Source organism: Hippoglossus hippoglossus, chromosome 21 (assembly GCF_009819705.1).
Source record: "Hippoglossus hippoglossus isolate fHipHip1 chromosome 21, fHipHip1.pri, whole genome shotgun sequence".
Lineage (NCBI taxonomy): Eukaryota > Metazoa > Chordata > Actinopteri > Pleuronectiformes > Pleuronectidae > Hippoglossus > Hippoglossus hippoglossus.
Window position 1 is genome coordinate 21,202,062 of NC_047171.1, and position 19,013 is coordinate 21,221,074.

At 39.8% G+C, this 19,013-nt stretch overlaps 1 protein-coding gene across 6 annotated transcripts; it reads left to right on the forward strand.

Moving 5' to 3' along the window:
* Positions 1–111: 111 nt before the first annotated feature.
* On the forward strand, positions 112–18,762 carry ift88 (intraflagellar transport 88 homolog). 6 transcript variants are annotated; one of them, XM_034573662.1, is made up of 27 exons: positions 112–309; positions 496–558; positions 1,335–1,394; positions 1,507–1,560; positions 1,698–1,761; positions 1,929–1,998; positions 2,264–2,354; positions 2,797–2,901; positions 3,149–3,251; positions 3,845–4,191; positions 4,482–4,552; positions 4,749–4,835; positions 6,043–6,142; positions 6,821–6,826; positions 7,666–7,752; positions 7,884–8,070; positions 8,623–8,731; positions 8,892–9,042; positions 9,137–9,252; positions 9,459–9,511; positions 9,648–9,713; positions 9,831–9,937; positions 12,088–12,160; positions 14,219–14,233; positions 14,436–14,486; positions 17,585–17,692; positions 17,901–18,762. In XM_034573662.1, the coding sequence occupies exons 1-27, from the start codon at positions 229–231 to the stop codon at positions 18,020–18,022; spliced, it is 2,547 nt and encodes an 848-aa protein (XP_034429553.1). In that variant the 5' UTR covers positions 112–228; the 3' UTR covers positions 18,023–18,762. The 6 variants fall into 6 exon arrangements, with proteins under 6 accessions (XP_034429553.1, XP_034429558.1, XP_034429557.1 ...); XM_034573667.1 differs by lacking the exon at positions 14,436–14,486; XM_034573666.1 differs by lacking the exon at positions 14,219–14,233.
* Positions 18,763–19,013: the final 251 nt, after the last annotated feature.

The following is a 19,013-nucleotide window of genomic DNA, read 5'->3' on the forward strand; positions in this document are numbered from 1 at the left end:
AAATCAGCTCGAGCCAATCAAATTACCGCCAGGCGATGATGAACGCGTGACTACCCAATCAGAAGCTTGGAAAACCAATTGTCCCACCCATGCCGCTGGGAATTGTGGGATTGATCCGCTGAAACGACAACAAACTGACTTTTTGCTGCTGCTCGGCGATGCTTAGTGTTTTACTTCCACATTTATAGACTTCTCCTCCCCGCACCTCTCAGGAGGAGAAGAGGAGACATGGAAAACGTGCATCTGGCTCTGGAGGAGGAGGACCTCTACTCCGGGTACAACGACTACAATCCAACATTTGACTCCGAGGTAAGTTAGCAACTAATGCTACATGATGGAGCCCAACTACTATTAATGTTCAATAACTAGAAACTACGCGGAATTATTTGACATAACCTTTTTGCTTTTGAAGTTCTATCACTGCATTGGTTGTTTATTGTGTGTGTGAAGAATACAGATTTGTTGTTATTAGCTAATTACTACTGATTTTAAAAGGAGTTGGAGAATGATGCAGGCTTCCAGCAAGCAGTGAGGACCAGTCATGGAAGAAGACCCCCGGTAAGTGCAGTCCTCTTCTGCCTGTGTGTGTTGGTACTGAGCTCGAGGTTTTGATGGAGCCCAAAGCCTGGACCTGATGCGGCAAAACTGAATGTTGAGGTCCTGGTTCAGTGTAAGATGTGAATTGTGGTTGGGTTAGGATTAGAGTTAAGATGGGTTCGGGATGGATTGGTCATGGTTAAGTTTAAGGTTTGGTTAGGCCGTCCAGTTAGTTATTTAATTGACACAAACAGATAAAACATTTGGGTCAAAAACAATATAAACATTATTGAAAAAAGATCATTCTTTCAGCGATAGACTGATTCACCCCAAGTGTCTGAAGGAGAGGTGTTGCAGGTCACGCCTTCCTGCTGCAGAAAGACTGTACAACCAACTACACACACACACATTATGGACTTAAACTCTGAATTACCTCTCTTAACTGTGCAATATTCATTCTGTCTGTGCAACACAATGGTTCAGGTGCAATCCATTCGCTGTACGTATTCTGAAACTGCACATATTTTCTTGTTTTTACACCGTATATATTCGTTTTTATTCTGTTCATATTTTTCTATACATATTTTAGATTTTCTTACACTTACGTATTATCCTTACACTTAAATATTGCATGTTACTTAAGTGTTACTTAGATAATATAAAAAGTATGAATGGAAGTCAATGCAGTTTTCTAACAGGGATAGCTGTGCATACTTGTGTGTGTAAATGATATCCTAATTGCAGTCTTTTGTTCATACTCATGTATAAATATAAATACCACGTCTTTGGTTTGCCAGATGACTGCCAAATTTCCCGGCACCGCCATTGGAGCTCGGCCTTTAGGGACTTCATTTGGAGTAAGTACAGCGAGATACAGTGACATTTAACAATGAAAATGTTTTTGTCTCATATTTGCACAATAAAAGATATTGTCAAGTAAACATGGCTCAATTATTTTGTTTCTTTAAGTCTCGGATCCCTATGACATCTTCAATGGGCAGACCTGTGACTGGAGCTGTGCAGGTGAGAGGGATTTAGTGCTTCTAAGCTCCCATATTCTCCATTTTTAATTATAGGCTTTACGGATACCTTTGCAAAGTTTTTGGGGAAATATCACATATTTAATCAAAGCTCACCAACCATCTCATATAATGTGACAGGACGGAGCCGCCCGACCAATGACTGCTGTAAGAGCCGCAGGTTACACCTCCTCCCTGACCCGTGGTGAGTGAGATTCTTTTACTCAGTGTACTTAGCTGGAGTGTCATTTATTGATTTATTCCACTATTTGGAAACCTAAGGATTTTTCCTCTGTGCGTTAATATCAATTATCTATTAAATGATCTATGAAAACAAACTGTAGCTGTCTAATAATGTTTTCGTTTTTTTAGGCTCAACTTTTGACCCTCTGGGACAGTCCAGAGGCCCCGCCCCTTCACTAGAAGCCAAGAATGAGGATACGTGAGTTGAACTTTTCAACATTTCTTTGAAAAATATCCCTGCATCATCCAAAGTCTGCATTTTGTCATTAGCAGTGTGCAATGGAGAGACTTTTGTAAAAGTGTTTAAAGGTGTTGTATAGAATCTTGATGTTAGGTATAATTGCAATTTAAAAAACTACAAACAATCAATCTAAGATACAACTACTACATTTGTATGGTTATAAAGCTTCATGCTTTCAAGCTACATTATCCCACATTGCATATCTGTGCCTGTGATCTTTTAGGCCTGAGGAGAAGATCAAGATCCTGGAGAAGAAAGTGAATGACTTGATAGAAGAGAGCTGCATGGCACAGAGCATTGGAGCCTTACAACTGGTCAGACTCTGTTCAACAATAACGTAGTGTTAAATAATATTGGCAGTTTGGATTTGGATGATGCAATGAATAGTGACAAGTGTCAACCCCAGCCAACAGGTCTGAGTATCAGGTGGAAGACAATCATCAGAGGCCGTTCTATCAAATTCAGGACTGTTCAGGCAGCTTTCCGTTATTAGACCTAAAAAGGTGGATGAGTAAAATCCCTAAAGTCTGAGTTTGTAATCGAGTTTGTAATCGTTTATAATCAAAACACTTTTTAAAAGTTATTTGTCAGCGTCAGTAGATGAACAGTACTTATCAGCCAAGTACCAAGGTATTTTTCATTTTGGATACAGATGTTGGCATCACTTCTTACGTATGTTTGAGTTTTTATGTGTGCATGTTTCTCTGTGGACTGACTGTGTGTGTGTGTGTGTGTGTGTGTGATGTGATTCTTCAGTCTCTTGAAAAAGCCAAGGAGGCAGGGAGGAAGGAGAGAGCACTGGTGAGACAGAGGGAACAGACTGGAAATGCTGACCACATCAATTTAGACCTCACCTACTCGGTAAGTTTGGCGGTTGTATGTCACTGGTTGTTCTAATGTCTGGAAATGAAAAGCTGGAGCATTTCATTCCTGTAATCTAATATTATATGCATAACAATTTAAGGAGTATCTTTAACCCACTTATACTTATATCTTTCATATTGGAAATAGGTCTTATATTTACATTGTTGAAACCTGCAGAAACCCTGAGCCGTCTGTGTTTGAAATTATTTGACTTCAAAATATTTAAAACTTCTCTCATTACCAGGTTTTGCTCAACCTTGCCAACCAGTATGAGAACAATGAAATGTACCCCGAGGCCCTAAACAGCTACCAGGTCATTGTGAAGAACAAGATGTTCAATAATGCAGGTAAGCAGACTTGTCACCTTCACACGGATGACAGATGTGTTTTAAACTACGGCTGCTCTCGTGAATGCACCACAGCAGATGTGCCAGAAATTCTTATGTTTAATATGCCAGTAAAACCACAGAGGATGTTCCTTACTATTCTGGTGAGACTAGTCTGTTAGCAACATCCGTCAAATCTGAAATAGTTTAAATAAAAAGTGCACAAGAACATCTTGCTGTATAAAATATTGTTTTATAAACTGTTGCACATGGATAGGAATAAGAAAAACAAAAAAGAAAAGATTGGTAACTAACAAACATCTATTATTAGGTTAGGGAACAAAGATTCAAACCACTGTAACTTTTAGTGTTTTATGATAAATGTAAACATGACTGAAACTGTTTGGCCCTCCAGCTTGTGTGTGCACTAAAAGATACAAACCACTGTAATTTTTAGTATTTTATGATAAATGTGAACATGACTGAAACCGTTTGGCCCTCCAGCTTTTGTGTGCACTATCAATGGTGGAAATAACCCTAGACACTCTGGTACATGCTGCTTTATATTAGTCGTGCTAGTTTTCCCTCACACGGCATCTATGCTGTTCCTCCAGGCCGACTAAAGGTCAACATGGCCAACATCTACTTCAAACAGAAAAACTACCCCAAAGCCATCAAGTTCTACAGAATGGCGCTGGATCAGATCTCCAACGCTCACAAAGAAATGAGGATCAAGATCATGCAGAACATCGGCGTGGTCTTTGTTCGCATGGGTCAGTACTCGGATGCCATTACATCGTTCGAACACATCATGAGCGAGAGCCCCAACATTAAGACGGGCTTCAACCTCATCCTGTGCTACTACGCCATCGGTGACAGGGAGAGGATGAAGAAGGCCTTTCAGAAGCTCATTTCGGTCCCTCTGGGCATCGATGATGACGACAAATACATCCCATCTAATGTGCGTAACAGTAAGATATGTATACTTAAAACAAATGCAAATGTATTTAGTCTTTTCATAATGAATTGTATTGTCCCTAAGCCCTTCCAACATAGTTGCTATGTGACTAAAAATGCAGATTGTAGGGATTGACCAGGAATAACAATATGTTAATTCGAAAATTACTGTCCTTCTTTTGTTGGTCACTACAGATCTTATAGAGAATACATTTACTTACAATCAAGTGTTGGTGATCATTGAACATGATGCTCAAGGTCTGAAATCAAATCTTGTCCTGTTCACTCTTTCAGGATGACACCAGTTCCAATATGGTCATCGAGGCCATTAAGAATGACAAGCTTCACCAGATGGAGAGAGATCTGTAAGAAAGATTTACGCAACAACATTTCTCTTCTATAATCATTGCCTTGGCTTTATCAAACCACTGACATAAAAATACTGGCTCTTTGTCTTCCTGAGCAAAACTACCAGTATTGTTACATAATATACTGTCAATTTAATGTGTTTTTGTACCTTTGGCTTCCTGAATTCGGTTTATTTCCTCTTGCCTTGAATAGAAAAGTCCTGGCTGAGAAATACATCATGACTGCAGCCAAACTCATCGCTCCGACTATTGAGACCTCCTTTGCCACTGGATTTGACTGGTTGGTCACTGTTTTTTCTTACAGTGTTAATACTAGAGGGTATACATTGTAATTGGACTCAAGCTCATTGACATCGCTTTAACATATTAAAAAAATTGTGGTTTGGTGATATATAAGTGGGATAAGAGATAGGTGACAACATTAACAGGAATTATCTCCATGAATTAGTGTTCACTAAACCAGGCTTTAAATTGGCATGGATTTCCACCCAGTTTTGTAACTGAATGAAAATGTGAACAAAAATAACTACAGGTCTATATTTTTAAGATTTCGTGTGCACACTTTTGAACCACCAGAAGGAACAGAATGGAACAGAGCAGTTTTTAAGATGATGCTTCAAATCTCAGAGCAAAGTTTGAAAACAGCAGATTTGCCTCTCGCTCAGGTGCTACTGAGAATGAGGAGCCAGCAAACGTGTTTAATATTTTTGATTGGGTAGTTTTCAGCGGCTGATTGCTGCTGCTGCAGTAAATGTGTATGAGGGAGGCGATAAACTGTTAAAAGAGGAGAGGAGCAGGTTTCCTCACTGCTTAGGAGGATTTTATTCCTATGACACGTCTTTGGTAGGAATTGAGAAAAGCTGGTTGTTCACCTGCCAGTGTATCTCATAGATGAGATAAACTTAATCAGCCATATTGTTTGCAAACAAAATCTAAATGCATCTTGGAGAGCAGTGTTTATGCACCTCACTTATAGGTCAGATTTAGATAAATAACCATTGTAACACTGGCAGGTGAAGGAGACTTCTGTGCAGATCAGATCAGGAGACCAGGGTGGAGGTAAGAAATCTTTACTCACAAGCGTTTTGGTCTTGTTCAAAAGTTCAGATCTGAGTAATTCACTCAAATCAAAAACAGGCAAGGAACAGGCCAAAATCTGATCTCATACTCGAGAAGGAACCACGAGGAAGAATTGGAGAGAGCATGTGGTGACAATCTGGCACTGCGGAATGTACAAGACAGAGAATATAAGGGGTTTACAGGCAGGACCACAGGGGCAGGCTAATCGGGTGCAGGTGACAGTAAAGTGACCAGGAACTGAAATGAAAGGAAATGTTAGTGACCAGACAAAATAAAACAGGAAATGCACACATGAAAAAACTAACTTGACATAACAAATTTTACTTGATATTTGCAGCAAGCATCAGATGATCTGACAGGATATATAAAGTGATACACTGAGCATGTTTGGTATGTTGTGTTTTCAGGTGTGTGGACATGGTGAAAAGTTCTCAGTACGTCGAGCTAGCCAACGATCTTGAGATCAACAAAGCCATCACCTATCTCAGGCAGAAGGACTTCAACCAGGTGAGTTTTATTATTTTCAGCAGCATAAAGGGCAATACCACTCAATTTTGGCATCTCCCGTCTTTGGTTTGTGGTGAGAGGGAAGATGAACCAGGAACTTCACCCACCACTCCACAATATTTTAACTCCAAATGGAGTTGTAGGACTGAATAGAGCATATAAAAAGTGGCTGTCTTATAAGGTTGAATCAAGTTAGATCTTGCTAATATTTGCCATTTGTGTAATAGATGATATATTTGAGAAAATGCAGATTTTATAACAGAATTACCAAATGTAATGCAGTTACAGGGAGTGAGTTTTTAAACAAAATATTTGCTGTATCTATGTTTTTTATTCTCACTGTTGCTGAGCTACTTTTAAAGTTACTGTCTCTATCAGAGTAGCAGTTACATCTATACATTCATTCATTGAGTGGTATTTCCCTGTGAGCATATTTGCCATGTTGATGGTCTGGTCTTTGTTGTCCTTTCACTGCATATTTAGTTTTTTCCATCTTATTATTATTTATTCTTTTACAACATTGTGGTTCTGAGCAGTTATTGGTCAGCTCTGTTTGTGTGTATGACAGTTTTCTACTGCTGAGGCTGTTTCTGCAGCATCAGACCCTAAATCTCCACTGCTCACTACCTCCATTCTCTCTTGCTTTTGTCTTGTTTCCTTCCCATCTGCATGCCTAAGGTTGAGGTATGTGTGCCTTCTGTTTCCATGTTTGATTGTGTTGTTTTTTTTGTTGACATGCCACTACCAAAGCATGCCTTCTACAAATAACAGCACTGCCAGGAGACGTTGAAGAAGCAGCTATTGCTTTAAAACCCCACAGATCAGTGAGGAGAATCTGGGGGCCGAAAGGAAATTCTAACCAAAAATAAACCAGTGAGCTCTCATGTAACTGCAGCTGTGCCTCTGGAGCTGTTAATATAAGAGATGACACTGAGCAGCTCCAATATCTCCACTCACAGTATTATAACTACAGTATGGTCAACTATCTTGTAATCCCAGACTTTACACCCTCTGCATGTGTGTGGTGCTTTTTGGCTTGTCGAGCGACAGTGATGGTGGTGGTGGTAGTTGTGGTGTAAGCTGCAGCATCAGTGCAGCTTTAGCTTCTGTTTACACTCTAATACTGGTGGACACTCTCCCTAGTAGGTTTACATTGGCTCAACGTAAATGTGAATGTGAAGTAATTTCTGGAAGAAATGATGATCGCTACATATGTCAAAATCCGCTGCACAATTTCAGTGGGTGTATTTTTAAATTTTTTAATAATTTAATTATTAATATCCAAAATTCAATTCCTAAAGTAATATTGTTTGAATTGACTTTTGCCAAAATCATTCATACAATGTTCAACTAGTTTTCCAGTGGATATATAATTTATTGAGTTTTTTTTATTAAATAAAGTGTAAACAACATTAGTTTGGATGTGTGTTACATACTGGGGAGTAGTACAGTATTATAGTAATAAACTAGAGAAAAGCCAGTGTCAAATGTGTATTAATTAGCTTTTTAAAATATTTTATCAGGCAGTTGAAACCCTGAAAACATTTGAGAAGAAGGACAGCAGAGTGAAGAGCGCTGCAGCCACCAACCTTTCTTTCCTTCACTTCCTGGTAAGACTCCTCGATGTTTTTAATTTTAAACTGGACCATCTAGTTCTAAAGACGGTTGAGTTGCAGCCTCTATTCTCAGTCCCAAGCTGGTACCAGTAGATGCTTCCCTCTGACCTTTAACCCTCCAACAGGAGAAGGAATATGAGCAGGCTGAGCGCTACGCTGACCTCGCCATGACCGCCGATCGCTACAATCCAGCAGCACTAATCAACAAGGGCAACACCCTGTTCGTCAAACAGGACTATGAGAAGGCTGCAGAGTTCTACAAAGAAGCGCTGAGGAACGACTCCTCCTGCACCGAGGCCCTCTACAACCTGGGTAACACCTGCTTTTAGCACATAGGGGTTCATTCATTCTTGACCACCACGGACACTAACGACTATTCATTTGAAAGTAGGAGGAAGTTGTTAAAGGGTTGTTAAACCTAAGTTGTGATCATGATACTGACATTTCATCAGCTTTTAAGTTGATGTTTTGAACTTGTTTGCAAACAGAGGTTTATTTACACATCCAGCAGCTCTGAGCAACACATTTTGATTTGCGTTGGCCACCTCACGGACGTAATATTCGCTGATTTTAGCTTAGTTGTTGGTCTTCACTAATTCAGTATTACATCTGTGAGTAAACCAAAACATTGAAGTTGTTGCCCGCACAGTTCAACAATGAGTTGAACATTTCTACAAAGAGCTGCATATTCAGCTGATAATTCTGTCAGTTCATCACAGTGACGTCTTTCACATCGACACATTATTTTCACACTTTTTTCTGATCCATTTTTATTATAAAAATATGAATTATAGCTGCTTTAAATTGTCTATAGTCACCGTAGACTTAAAGTTGATGGTTTTCTTCCCCTTCCACTTGTACCAGGTCTATCCTACAAAAAACTGAATCGCCTGGAGGAGGCTCTGGACTGCTTCCTGAAGCTCCATGCCATTCTGAGGAACAGTGCCCAGGTCATGTACCAGCTGGCTCATCTGTATCCTACTGATAACAAGTGATTGGGAATGTGCTTGATCTCTGTGTTATAAAGTGTAACTGCTTCAGACAGTTGGACCTCAGAGGTTGTTTTTTCATTCTGGGATTCAAACTCAGTCCCCATATCAGCATCTCTTGGTCCTTGACTCACTGGGTCTCAGCTATGAGCTTCTGGAGGATTCCCAACAGGCCATCGAGTGGTTGATGCAGGTCATCAGTGTAACTCCCACAGACCCACAGGCACTGGCCAAGCTGGGGGAGCTGCACGATGGCGAGGGGGACAAGTCCCAGGCCTTTCAGTACTACTATGATGTACGAGAATTAGAACTGAATGTTTCTCTGGACTTATTGATGAACACACATTTATATCAGTGCTCTGATGTTGTTGGATTGTGTTGCTGTCAAGTCTTTCAGATACTTCCCCTCCAACATCGATGTGATTGAGTGGCTCGGGGCGTATTACATCGAGACTCAGTTTTGTGAAAAAGCCATTCAGTACTTTGAAAGAGCCACACTCATTCAGTAAGTAACAGAATTGACTTTACTTTAGAAGATAATACAAACCAAATAGATCTTTGTAAAAGTGGATTTTTCATTTGAGCAAAAAGAACAGATTATTTGATTCTATTTGCCTCCCAGCTGAATTCAGAATTGACTTTTTACAATCCCCTTTTAATGAATAAAACCTTTTCAGTGCAGGATTGTGTATTTCTGCTGTGTTTCCACAGACCAACCCAGGTGAAGTGGCAGCTAATGGTGGCAAGCTGCTACAGAAGAAGTGGTAAGAATAATATTTTATGTAACTGAATATTCTCTACCAGTTTGATACTGAAAACCTGACCATAAGCCTGTCCTCCTCCCTGAGTGCTAGCTGAGAACTACAATGAATTTAGCTCTTTTTCTTTTTTCCTTTACAGGAAACTACCAGAAAGCTCTGGAAACATATAAAGACATCCACCACAAGTTTCCAGAAAATGTGGAATGTAATTCATCTCGTTTGTTTCACACTTTTCATCTGAGCTCTGGAAAAATAAACATTACATAATCCACCGATCAGAGCGTGAAGAAAATATAAACCTCTTCTGTATGTTTGTGTTCAGGTCTGCGTTTCCTGGTGAGGCTGTGCACGGACATGGGACTGAATGAAGTTCAAGAATACGCCACCAAGCTGAAGAAGGTGGAGAAGATGAAGGAGATGAGAGAACAGGTACATCTCTTCTGGCCTTTCTTGCAAAGAAGCATATTTTCTGCCCATTTTTATCACCACCTGAGGTTGTCAGATAGGTATTCACCCTGTCCACAGTTTATAAAAGCTTCTTACAGCTGTGTTTCTTGGGGAAATATATCACACAGGAAGCTATGCATTTTACATTTCAATTAAACAGAAGAAGTTAAAAGGAACTTCTGTAACTGACATCACTGAGCAGATGAGAAGAACTGCAGAAATGCACTGACAAAACGTTATCACAAAAGATTCAGAGAACAGCCCTTAGTGTTTAATCAACAGTAGATTTGTTGCTTTGGAGAAAAAACGCAACATTGAAACCTAATGAACGGAAACAGAGATTAAAAATATCCTGGATTACTATTTAAGCGTCCAGATGCTTCAAAATATAAAACTCATTAATTATCAAATGTGTAACTTGACGTCATTTAGATTTACTCATTCAAACTAACCTTATATAATCAGCCGTGTGTTATGGTAAAACGTTGAATTACATTGTACATCTGAATATGAACATAATGCAGCTTCATAAATGACCAGCTTGTTCTGCAGTTCAGCAGACGTGTTAGTCTTTCCCTCTTGTCTTGGCATCCTGTCGCCTTTTCCTGGACAAGATCTCGCTGATTGAAGTCATAGACTTGTCCTTTTGCCATGAAGTTACTACAGCTTCAGAAATGCACGAAAAAAAAGGCAGTTTTTTTTCTCCTGTTGATTTTTCCTCGAATCAAAATGTTGAGAGGAGGGCAGCCACTTCACAGCTGTTTAACACCTAGTGGACACGAACGCTGGGTCATTAGCTGTTGTGTTAGAGAAATCAAACACAACAAGCCCAACAGTCCCTCTTAATTCAATCAAGTTTTACCAAATTGCACACACTTACAGACATCAGTCCCATTTAAGATCAATAAATTATTCTTTGAGAAATCTGTAAAAATCTGTAAAAATGTCGTCACAATGTTTATTGAGTTTTATTTTTTTGCTGGATCTGCCCCAAGAAAGACAAAAACAAACAAAGAAACAGACGGGGGTGAAAACATTACGTCCTGGGTGGAGGAACTATCATCAGACGTTTACGGTCTGATGCTGCGTGCTGTTGTTTGTGATGTTCTACAGATAATTTTATAATATTTTGTTACATCTTTTGTTTCTTTTATGATTATCATTATTTTTATTATTATTATTATTATTATTTAGGATTTTCACTCCATTCAGCTCAAAGCTGAAAAAATATCTCCCCCAAAAAGCCCCAAATTTCAACTAATTTCAATTATTTCAGCATTGCATCCTTATCTTGAAGGAAGGTTTAACTAATATCTGTGGTGGCTGTAGGATTTATAACTCCACATCAAAAATAAATGACTGCTGTGATCCACAAAACTGGAGCAGCTCTGGGGTCAGTCGAGTTTGGAAGAAGACAGAGTAACAGAACCTTGTGCCGTGGTCCTGTGGAGATTTTCATCAGGGCCAGGAACAGATGAGAAGGACAATCAAAACCAGCTGCTCTTAAATCAGCCCAGAGACGCTGCTGGATCCGAGTCATGTTTCTACAGAGAGACAGACGGAGCCAGAGGGTTGACTCAATAATCCCAGACATCTCCAAACTGAGTGACAGCGAAACACAACCGATCCTGCTAATGGGACTGCATAGTTTATGAAATGATGAATGAGAGAATGATTTGAAGAAAGATATGAGTAATATTAAATCACAGTTCTCATGCTAAGTGTGTTCTTTTTTTTCATGGTATTCCCCCTGTCACATTTTGTTTTGTCTCCAACTTTACTTATAACTAATCATTGCTGTGGATCGACTCCACAGTCTAGGTTATTCCACACAAACTGGAAATTTAAGACTTGCCTATATGACATTTATATGAACCTCTTAATACTTAGCTGTCAATTTCCATAATGTTTTTATGTGAATGTTTATACTTAGAACTTTAGTTTTAAATAAATAGTTTTCATGCCAATAGAAATGGCTAAATCTATGAGAGACAAAAGCAGAGACAAATGAAGAGAGAGGCAAACAGCCACATAGGCTGAGCAATGGGGGGAAAAATGTGACATCAGAAGAGTGCAAATGATTTAAAAACTAATAAAAGCAAAGACTCATTGTTATTTCTCTCCTCCTGCAGAGAGTGAAGTCGGGCAGAGAGGGAAGCGCCAGAGGTCGGAGAGAAGGCAGAGAGGGCAGCGGTGGGAGTGCCGGTAAGTCCGTCACCATAAGATTTATAAGATTCCTACTGTAGAAACATATCATCCAATATTCTGATCCCTGGTTTCCACATTATGTATGGTTTGTAGACCTGTGACAGTACTAATCTTTACATGAGATTAACATGGGAGAAGCCAGACGTCTGTAGTAACCTTGAACATTAACCATTTAACAATGAGTGTGTATATTGATAGTATAGGTAGAGCTCTGTTCTGAACGCCAGTATTCAGTGTAGAACAGTTTGAAATACAATAAAATATATTGGGAAAGTCTTTATTGTCACTGTCCTAGAGAAACCACTACAATGAAATTAGAGATGCTACTTCTGAAACTGTAAAAATTTATAAAAAACTAGTTTAAAATCCAACAAAAGACATAACCAATAAATACAAGAAGTAAATACTTTAAAATAGAGGAATAACAAACAGTTAATTGATTTAAATTATAATTGAACCAAATTTAGGCTTTTCTTTTATTCTAAAAAAGTCCTCAACGTAAGGTATTGAAAACATATTGTTTTGGCATCTGTACTGAGGGTAGGTATGATATCAGCTATCATATTGAAACATGCCTCAGTCAAAAGAAATAAGATTAAGGTTCTTTATTTATTCAGGGTGATGTTAATTTTAATTAGAGCTGATAATCAATACTTTTCTGCCTTGTTAGTGTTTTTAAGTTCATATATTTTATACGTCATCGCTTCTGTCTCTCTTCCATCTGTCGCTCACTCATGCTGCTCATCATTAGGCCCCTCCACATCTGTCCTCACCTCTCCTAAGAAGGCCAGAGTTATGGGTATACCTCTGTACATCACCCTGACCCCTATGTTTTAGATATGTAGATAGATAGATATGTACTCTATTGATCCCAAATTGGGAAATTATTTTGTTACAGCAGCGTCACAAGGGCATTGCACATTGAGAGAGTAGCGATAAAACAGATTGGAAGAATTAAGAATTAAAATAGCTCAAACATTTACATGCCTCCTCCCACTATCCAGAAATGAAGCCAAAATATCCCAGCTAAGAATTTTGCACATTTGATGCCAGAGTCTGCGCAGTAACAATCAGGGGGTGTGGCCATGGTATCGAAGACCTGCAGATACGCTCGTTTGACCAATCGAGAGTCGGGCTCAGCTGTCAATCATGATGTCTCAGCCCATTTTTACAGCATCAGAAAACTAATTAAAACCAAACTTACTGGAAAATGAACACTTAGACAATCATCAGTGTGATATGAACTTGTCCCATCTGCTAACATGAAGGTGGGCTTTATGACGTGTACTGCAGGCAGCCACCAGAGGGCGATAGAGATGACTTTGCTTCGCTTTCGGCAAGCTTTCATGTCGTCCATCTTTGTATCCAGCCTGAGATCCGTAATGATGACAGCGATGTGGTAGTTTAGACGTTTTAGGAGCCCTGACGACACAGAGGTCACAGCAGACACCTGAGAAGACTAACACACACACACACACACACACACACACACACACACACACACACACACACACACACACACACACACACACACACACACACACACACACACACACACACACACACACACACAGTTTTCACTCCTTCACTACAGATCCACAACAAACACAGACACACACTCTGGATTGGCTCTGACACTGGAACGCTGGCTCCTCAGCAACTTTTAAATGAAATCCAGACAAACTACGGCGCTGCCAAAAACCAGGCCCAGCTTTAATCTGTTGTGCAGCTCCATGTCTGTAGTGTCCTGTAATGTGGTGAAACATATATCTATAAATCAGACACCTGTTAATGTTCATGCCGCTCCATCCTGCCAACACTCCCATTATTCCCCAGTGTCGTTATAAATTAAGTTAGATTAGAAAACCTCAAACCCGTGTGTTTTTAATGCCTGACACTTCTGCAGTGCCAGAGATGTAACTGGATCTGTTCAAACGAACTGTTCCTGGTGGTTTTCCAACACAACCTTATATGTTTAATCGTCTCAAAATTGGTTACAACAGAAGTTGTTTAACTAAACCCCAAACTCTTCTCTTACTTTCTTACGCACATCAGAGGACGTCAAAGCAGGTGAGAGGGGGAAAGTTTTGAGATATGAATTGAACTCTCATTGCACATGTCATACTTGTTTCCTCTTTCTGTGCTGTTTATTTCCTTTTCTCTATCCGTTTACATTTTTCCAATCCAACTCTTTAATCTTTCTTTTTGTTTCTCTCTCTGGCTCTTCCGATCTCCATCTGTATTCTCACTGTGCTTCGTCTTTGCTGCGCAGTTGCTCAGTCTGAGTCTAAACAACTCAGTCCACTGTTGGACTCAGGGAAAGGTATGTGAGATTATTACTCAGAAACGATAAAGTGAAACCTGCTGGATGATAAATATGCTCCTCTAGCCAACTGTTCATTAAAGATGTAGACAGGGGGAACTCAAACACCAGAGCTCAATAATTTCATCCCAGTAATTTTCCAACATCTGAGATAAATTTAGAACTTATTAAACTGCTCAAGAAAGACACTGAGAATTTGTATTTTATCTTGACTGGGTCTTTGAACGTGAAGTGTTTAGTTTATTCAGTTAGAAATTGATCTTCACCTCTTTGGCCCTGCTGTGCAGAACAAATCGAACTTCGGTTGAGTATTTGTGTAATCCGCTAACGATCGCAGACAGAAACATAACCTTCCTGGCAGAGGTAATACATTTTAAAAATAAAAGTAAATGTGGCTGAACTGCTCTCAAACCACATCAGGTCCTACAGTCTGTGGCTTCTGTGTTTTAGGTGTGCCAGCTTACAATAGAATAACATGTTAAGACTCAAAAAGAGAATAATAATAAGGGACAATTTAAAAACATATCTCAAAACACCTTCCTTTGCTTTATACCAGTAATATAATAAGAAAATATACTGCATGTGCACAGTGGTACTGGGAGAGAAATCATCATCTGTTTACGACTTAAAACCATCTCAGTTCCAAACAGACACTTTCAGTTTCCCTGAGGTAAACGCACAAGATAAGAAACCTGACTATAGAGTTATGGTCAAAACTCAAGAGGCGGGTTCAGAAATCTTCTGACAGGCAGCTGTGATGTCGGACTGCGGTCGGAGTTTGCACTAAATGCTCCCACAGAGGAGGAGGGAGGGAGGGATCGCACAAACCTCTTTCAGATTTCTGAGAAAACCTCGAGTGCACCTGAGAGTTTTCCCTATTTTCTGTCAAGTCTGCATATTCGCAGCACTGTACATTGTGTGTGTGTGTGTGTGTGTGTGTGTGTGTGTGTGTGTGTGTGTGTGAGTGTGTGTGTGTATCCTGGTTTTCTCACACATCCAAACCTGCGTCATTTCTAGATGTGAATCTGGGAAAAGCCACAGAGCAAGAGAAAGGTGTGTCCCTTTTATTGTATTTTCCGGGATCATATTCTCGCTGTTCAAATAAATACATTTCTTAACTCTAGGGTTGCACCCATGTTTGGTTTTTGAAGACTATATTTGACCCATTCTTAGCTCACGTAATCTTTCGAGGGTTTTTCCGTATAATTTGGGATAGGAAAGTGAGTTTGAAAAGCCAGAAAGTTGACTCACTGATACTGATCAACACCCCTATCGAACCCTCACAGAAATATGTAGGCTACTCTCGCTGTAGAGGCATAAAAAACACACTCATTTCAGCTTTAATCATGGAAACTCTTACACAAGATTCACTTTAGGTCTGGCTTTCGACCTGTCGTGTCATCCCTGTTTTCCGTGTCTCCCAGTTGTGCATCATAAAAAAATAGAAATGCAGCTGAGACCGTACAGGGAAGAAGAAAAATACATTTTCCAGCAGAGGTTTGAGTTTGCCAGCAGTTTGCGAGGCCTCGTGTGAGATGTTCAAGAACGTGTGCGAAGGTGGAACATCGGGCCGCCTCCCTCTCTTTCCTGTTTTTCCGCTTTCTGTCATTGCACCAGTCCGTCTCCTTGGCTACCTGGCAGCCAGATGTGGGCTGCTGCTGCTGTCTGTAATCACGTCTGTCCTTCAGAATCACTGCAGCACTTTGTCAGTGTGTCATCTGAGCCTGGAACATAAACACATTCATTACATCTCCTGAAGAGTACCAGCTCTGTGTCTAAGATGATTTGGACCCGAGCTGGTGCTGGCACTCAGCGTCTTGCTAAAGGGCACTTCAGATTGTTACAGGGATTGAACCAGGTGCATTGTGGTGTTATCTACACATTTTTTGAATGTTTTATCCATCAGTTGAGGCAGATGTATAATGTAAATATGTCTTTATAGGAGAAGTTACAGTATAATTGTTGACTAGCACTTAAAATATCCTGCTTACCTCTATATTATAGTTTATAGCATTTATCAAGTGTCCTTATATATTGCTAATTAATGCTAATATAAAATAGACCATTAGAGTCGAGCCTCTGCTCTTTCGTGTCGATTGGGGCCAGTTGAGGTAGTTGGGGCATGTTTTCAGGAAGAACCCTGGGCGCCTTCCACACCAAACTGGGTGGACATCGTGGGGTAGACACAGAATTCACTGGTGGGATTTAATATCCCATCTGGTCTGGGAACGCCTCGGGAACTCCCAGGAAAAGGTGGGAAGCGTAGTTTGGGAGAGGGATGTCTGGAACACTCTGTTTAGACTGCTGCAAACACGAGCTGACCTTGGATAAGTGATGGGTGGATGGATGGATGGATGGATGGATGGATGGATGGATGGATGGATGGATGGATGGATGGTTTTCTTGTGAAACTGATTTGTAGCATATTTAATATTACAATAGGAAATGATCTATCACCTACAATAAGCAAATCCCCTTCACCCATTCACTGCTTCCTCTATAATGGACACAGCGGATACATACTCAAGAGTCAGACTCAAATAAAATGGCAGTCATTGGAAAATCATTTAACCCATGTCAACTTTTATATATTTTAAGGTGATAAAAAATATTCAGCTTATAAGACAAAGAAGCAAATACACAAATACAATTCTCACATCTCCGTCATGTTGACTTTTCAGAAAGTGTAGTTTCAGTTTGACCTCTGTTTGACTTTATCCCGGCGGTTTTGAGATTGTTAAGGTTGTCGTGGACGTTTCTTAATATCTGACACAGAGACATAAACACAGTCAGAGAACCTTTGAAAATATAGAAATGTTTGACAGCACATATTGGTCATACTGGGATCTGTTACTGGATGAATCCTGATTACTTAGTTTTCAGCGTAATAGTTTAAAAATGCGTAAATGTTAAGATATGAGTGTATAAAAAGTCAAAAGCACATGTCTACACAATACATCTACATAAAGTGGTTTATGATTGAGGCATATTTAAACACCTTTAACCGTGTCAGACCAACTTCATCAGATTATGACTGATTTGCTAAATTCAAGTGTGTGTTCGGTGTGTGTGTGTGTGTGCGTTTGTGTTTTGTGCAGACAGCAGCCACAGTAGCAACAGCACTAAGGGAGAGCGGCTGAGCGCCAGGATGAGGTCACTTCCTGCCTCCAACGAGCCCTACGAGGCCAACAGCCCAAAAGAACTGGGTGAGGAAAACCTATTTTCTCTAAGTCTCGCTCTTCACCTCTGAAATCCGTGACTTTGACTTTTATCTTTGAAGCATTTATGTTCTTTGGCTTCCTGGATGATGTGAGAAAACACGTAGAAACTGAAGTGTTAGTACAAACACTACGATTGACTGTTAACAGGAAATGGGGCCATAATGAGTAAATCTTCTGCTGCTGTCGTGTGTAGATGCGTCCTACGTGGATCCACTGGGGCCTCAGATGGAGAGGCCGAAGACGGGGGCCAAGAAGCGAGTGGAGGATGACGACTTCGCGGATGAAGAGCTGGGAGACGACCTGCTGCCCGAGTAGCGTCATAATATATTTTACATTTTCAACTTTTACATGGTAAACACTTTACTTTTCACAGTTATGGTCCAAATGAATGTTTACATCAGCAGTGCAGAAGTCTGATGTCTTCACCTCTGTCACATTTGGAAAGGTAAATATTTATACATGTGTATTTAGCGGAGGAATACTTATACTTATAATGTATATAGACTTATATACATGGACTGATTGCAAAATGTTCTTCAGGAAGCTGCTCAGTATTTTCCACAGCTTTGTTGTTGTTTTGTCCTCCAGCACAATGGAACTGACATTTAACAACAACAGTGACGCTTAACTTAAATTTGAACCTGTTTACATGAATTATGTTGAGATATTCTTGGACGTCTTGTTCCAGCCCAGGAGTGAATGTGTTGCGCAGTTTACTCAGCGTGGATTTGAACTTCTGCCCAAAAAGCGATAAGGATGAAATGTTGCATCTTTATCCTCACGTCACCTTTTCTCCTTTTAAACCCAGTGCTGGAGCCAAACAATGAAAGACATGACATATGTTTCTGACTGTATGTTTCCATGTGTGACCCTGGGAACCTTCTGGAGAATCCATCAGCACATCACATTCACCAGACTCATGTAATAAATCCATTACAGGCCCACTGTTGTAATTTGTACCAAAAATGTTTATTTGTAGTATAATATTTATATTTTCTTGTTTGTTCATTCATTTTTTGTTAAGTATACGATTAAAAGAGACAATATTTATCTAACATTTAACCATGTGGGTGAGTTTTTAAAAAAACAGAAAGTAAAATGTTTTTTGTTTCTCGTCTTATCAACCACTCAAAGTGCATTACTGTCCAATTCACATCCACCTATTTACCCACATTCATACTTTTCTCTCACATGTCATTAACTCGCTGATGGCACAGACATCAGGGGCGGTTCAGTATCTTTCTGGAGAAACCAGGGATAGAACCAACAACTTCCTGGTCACAGCTGCTTCCCTAAAAGATTTTAT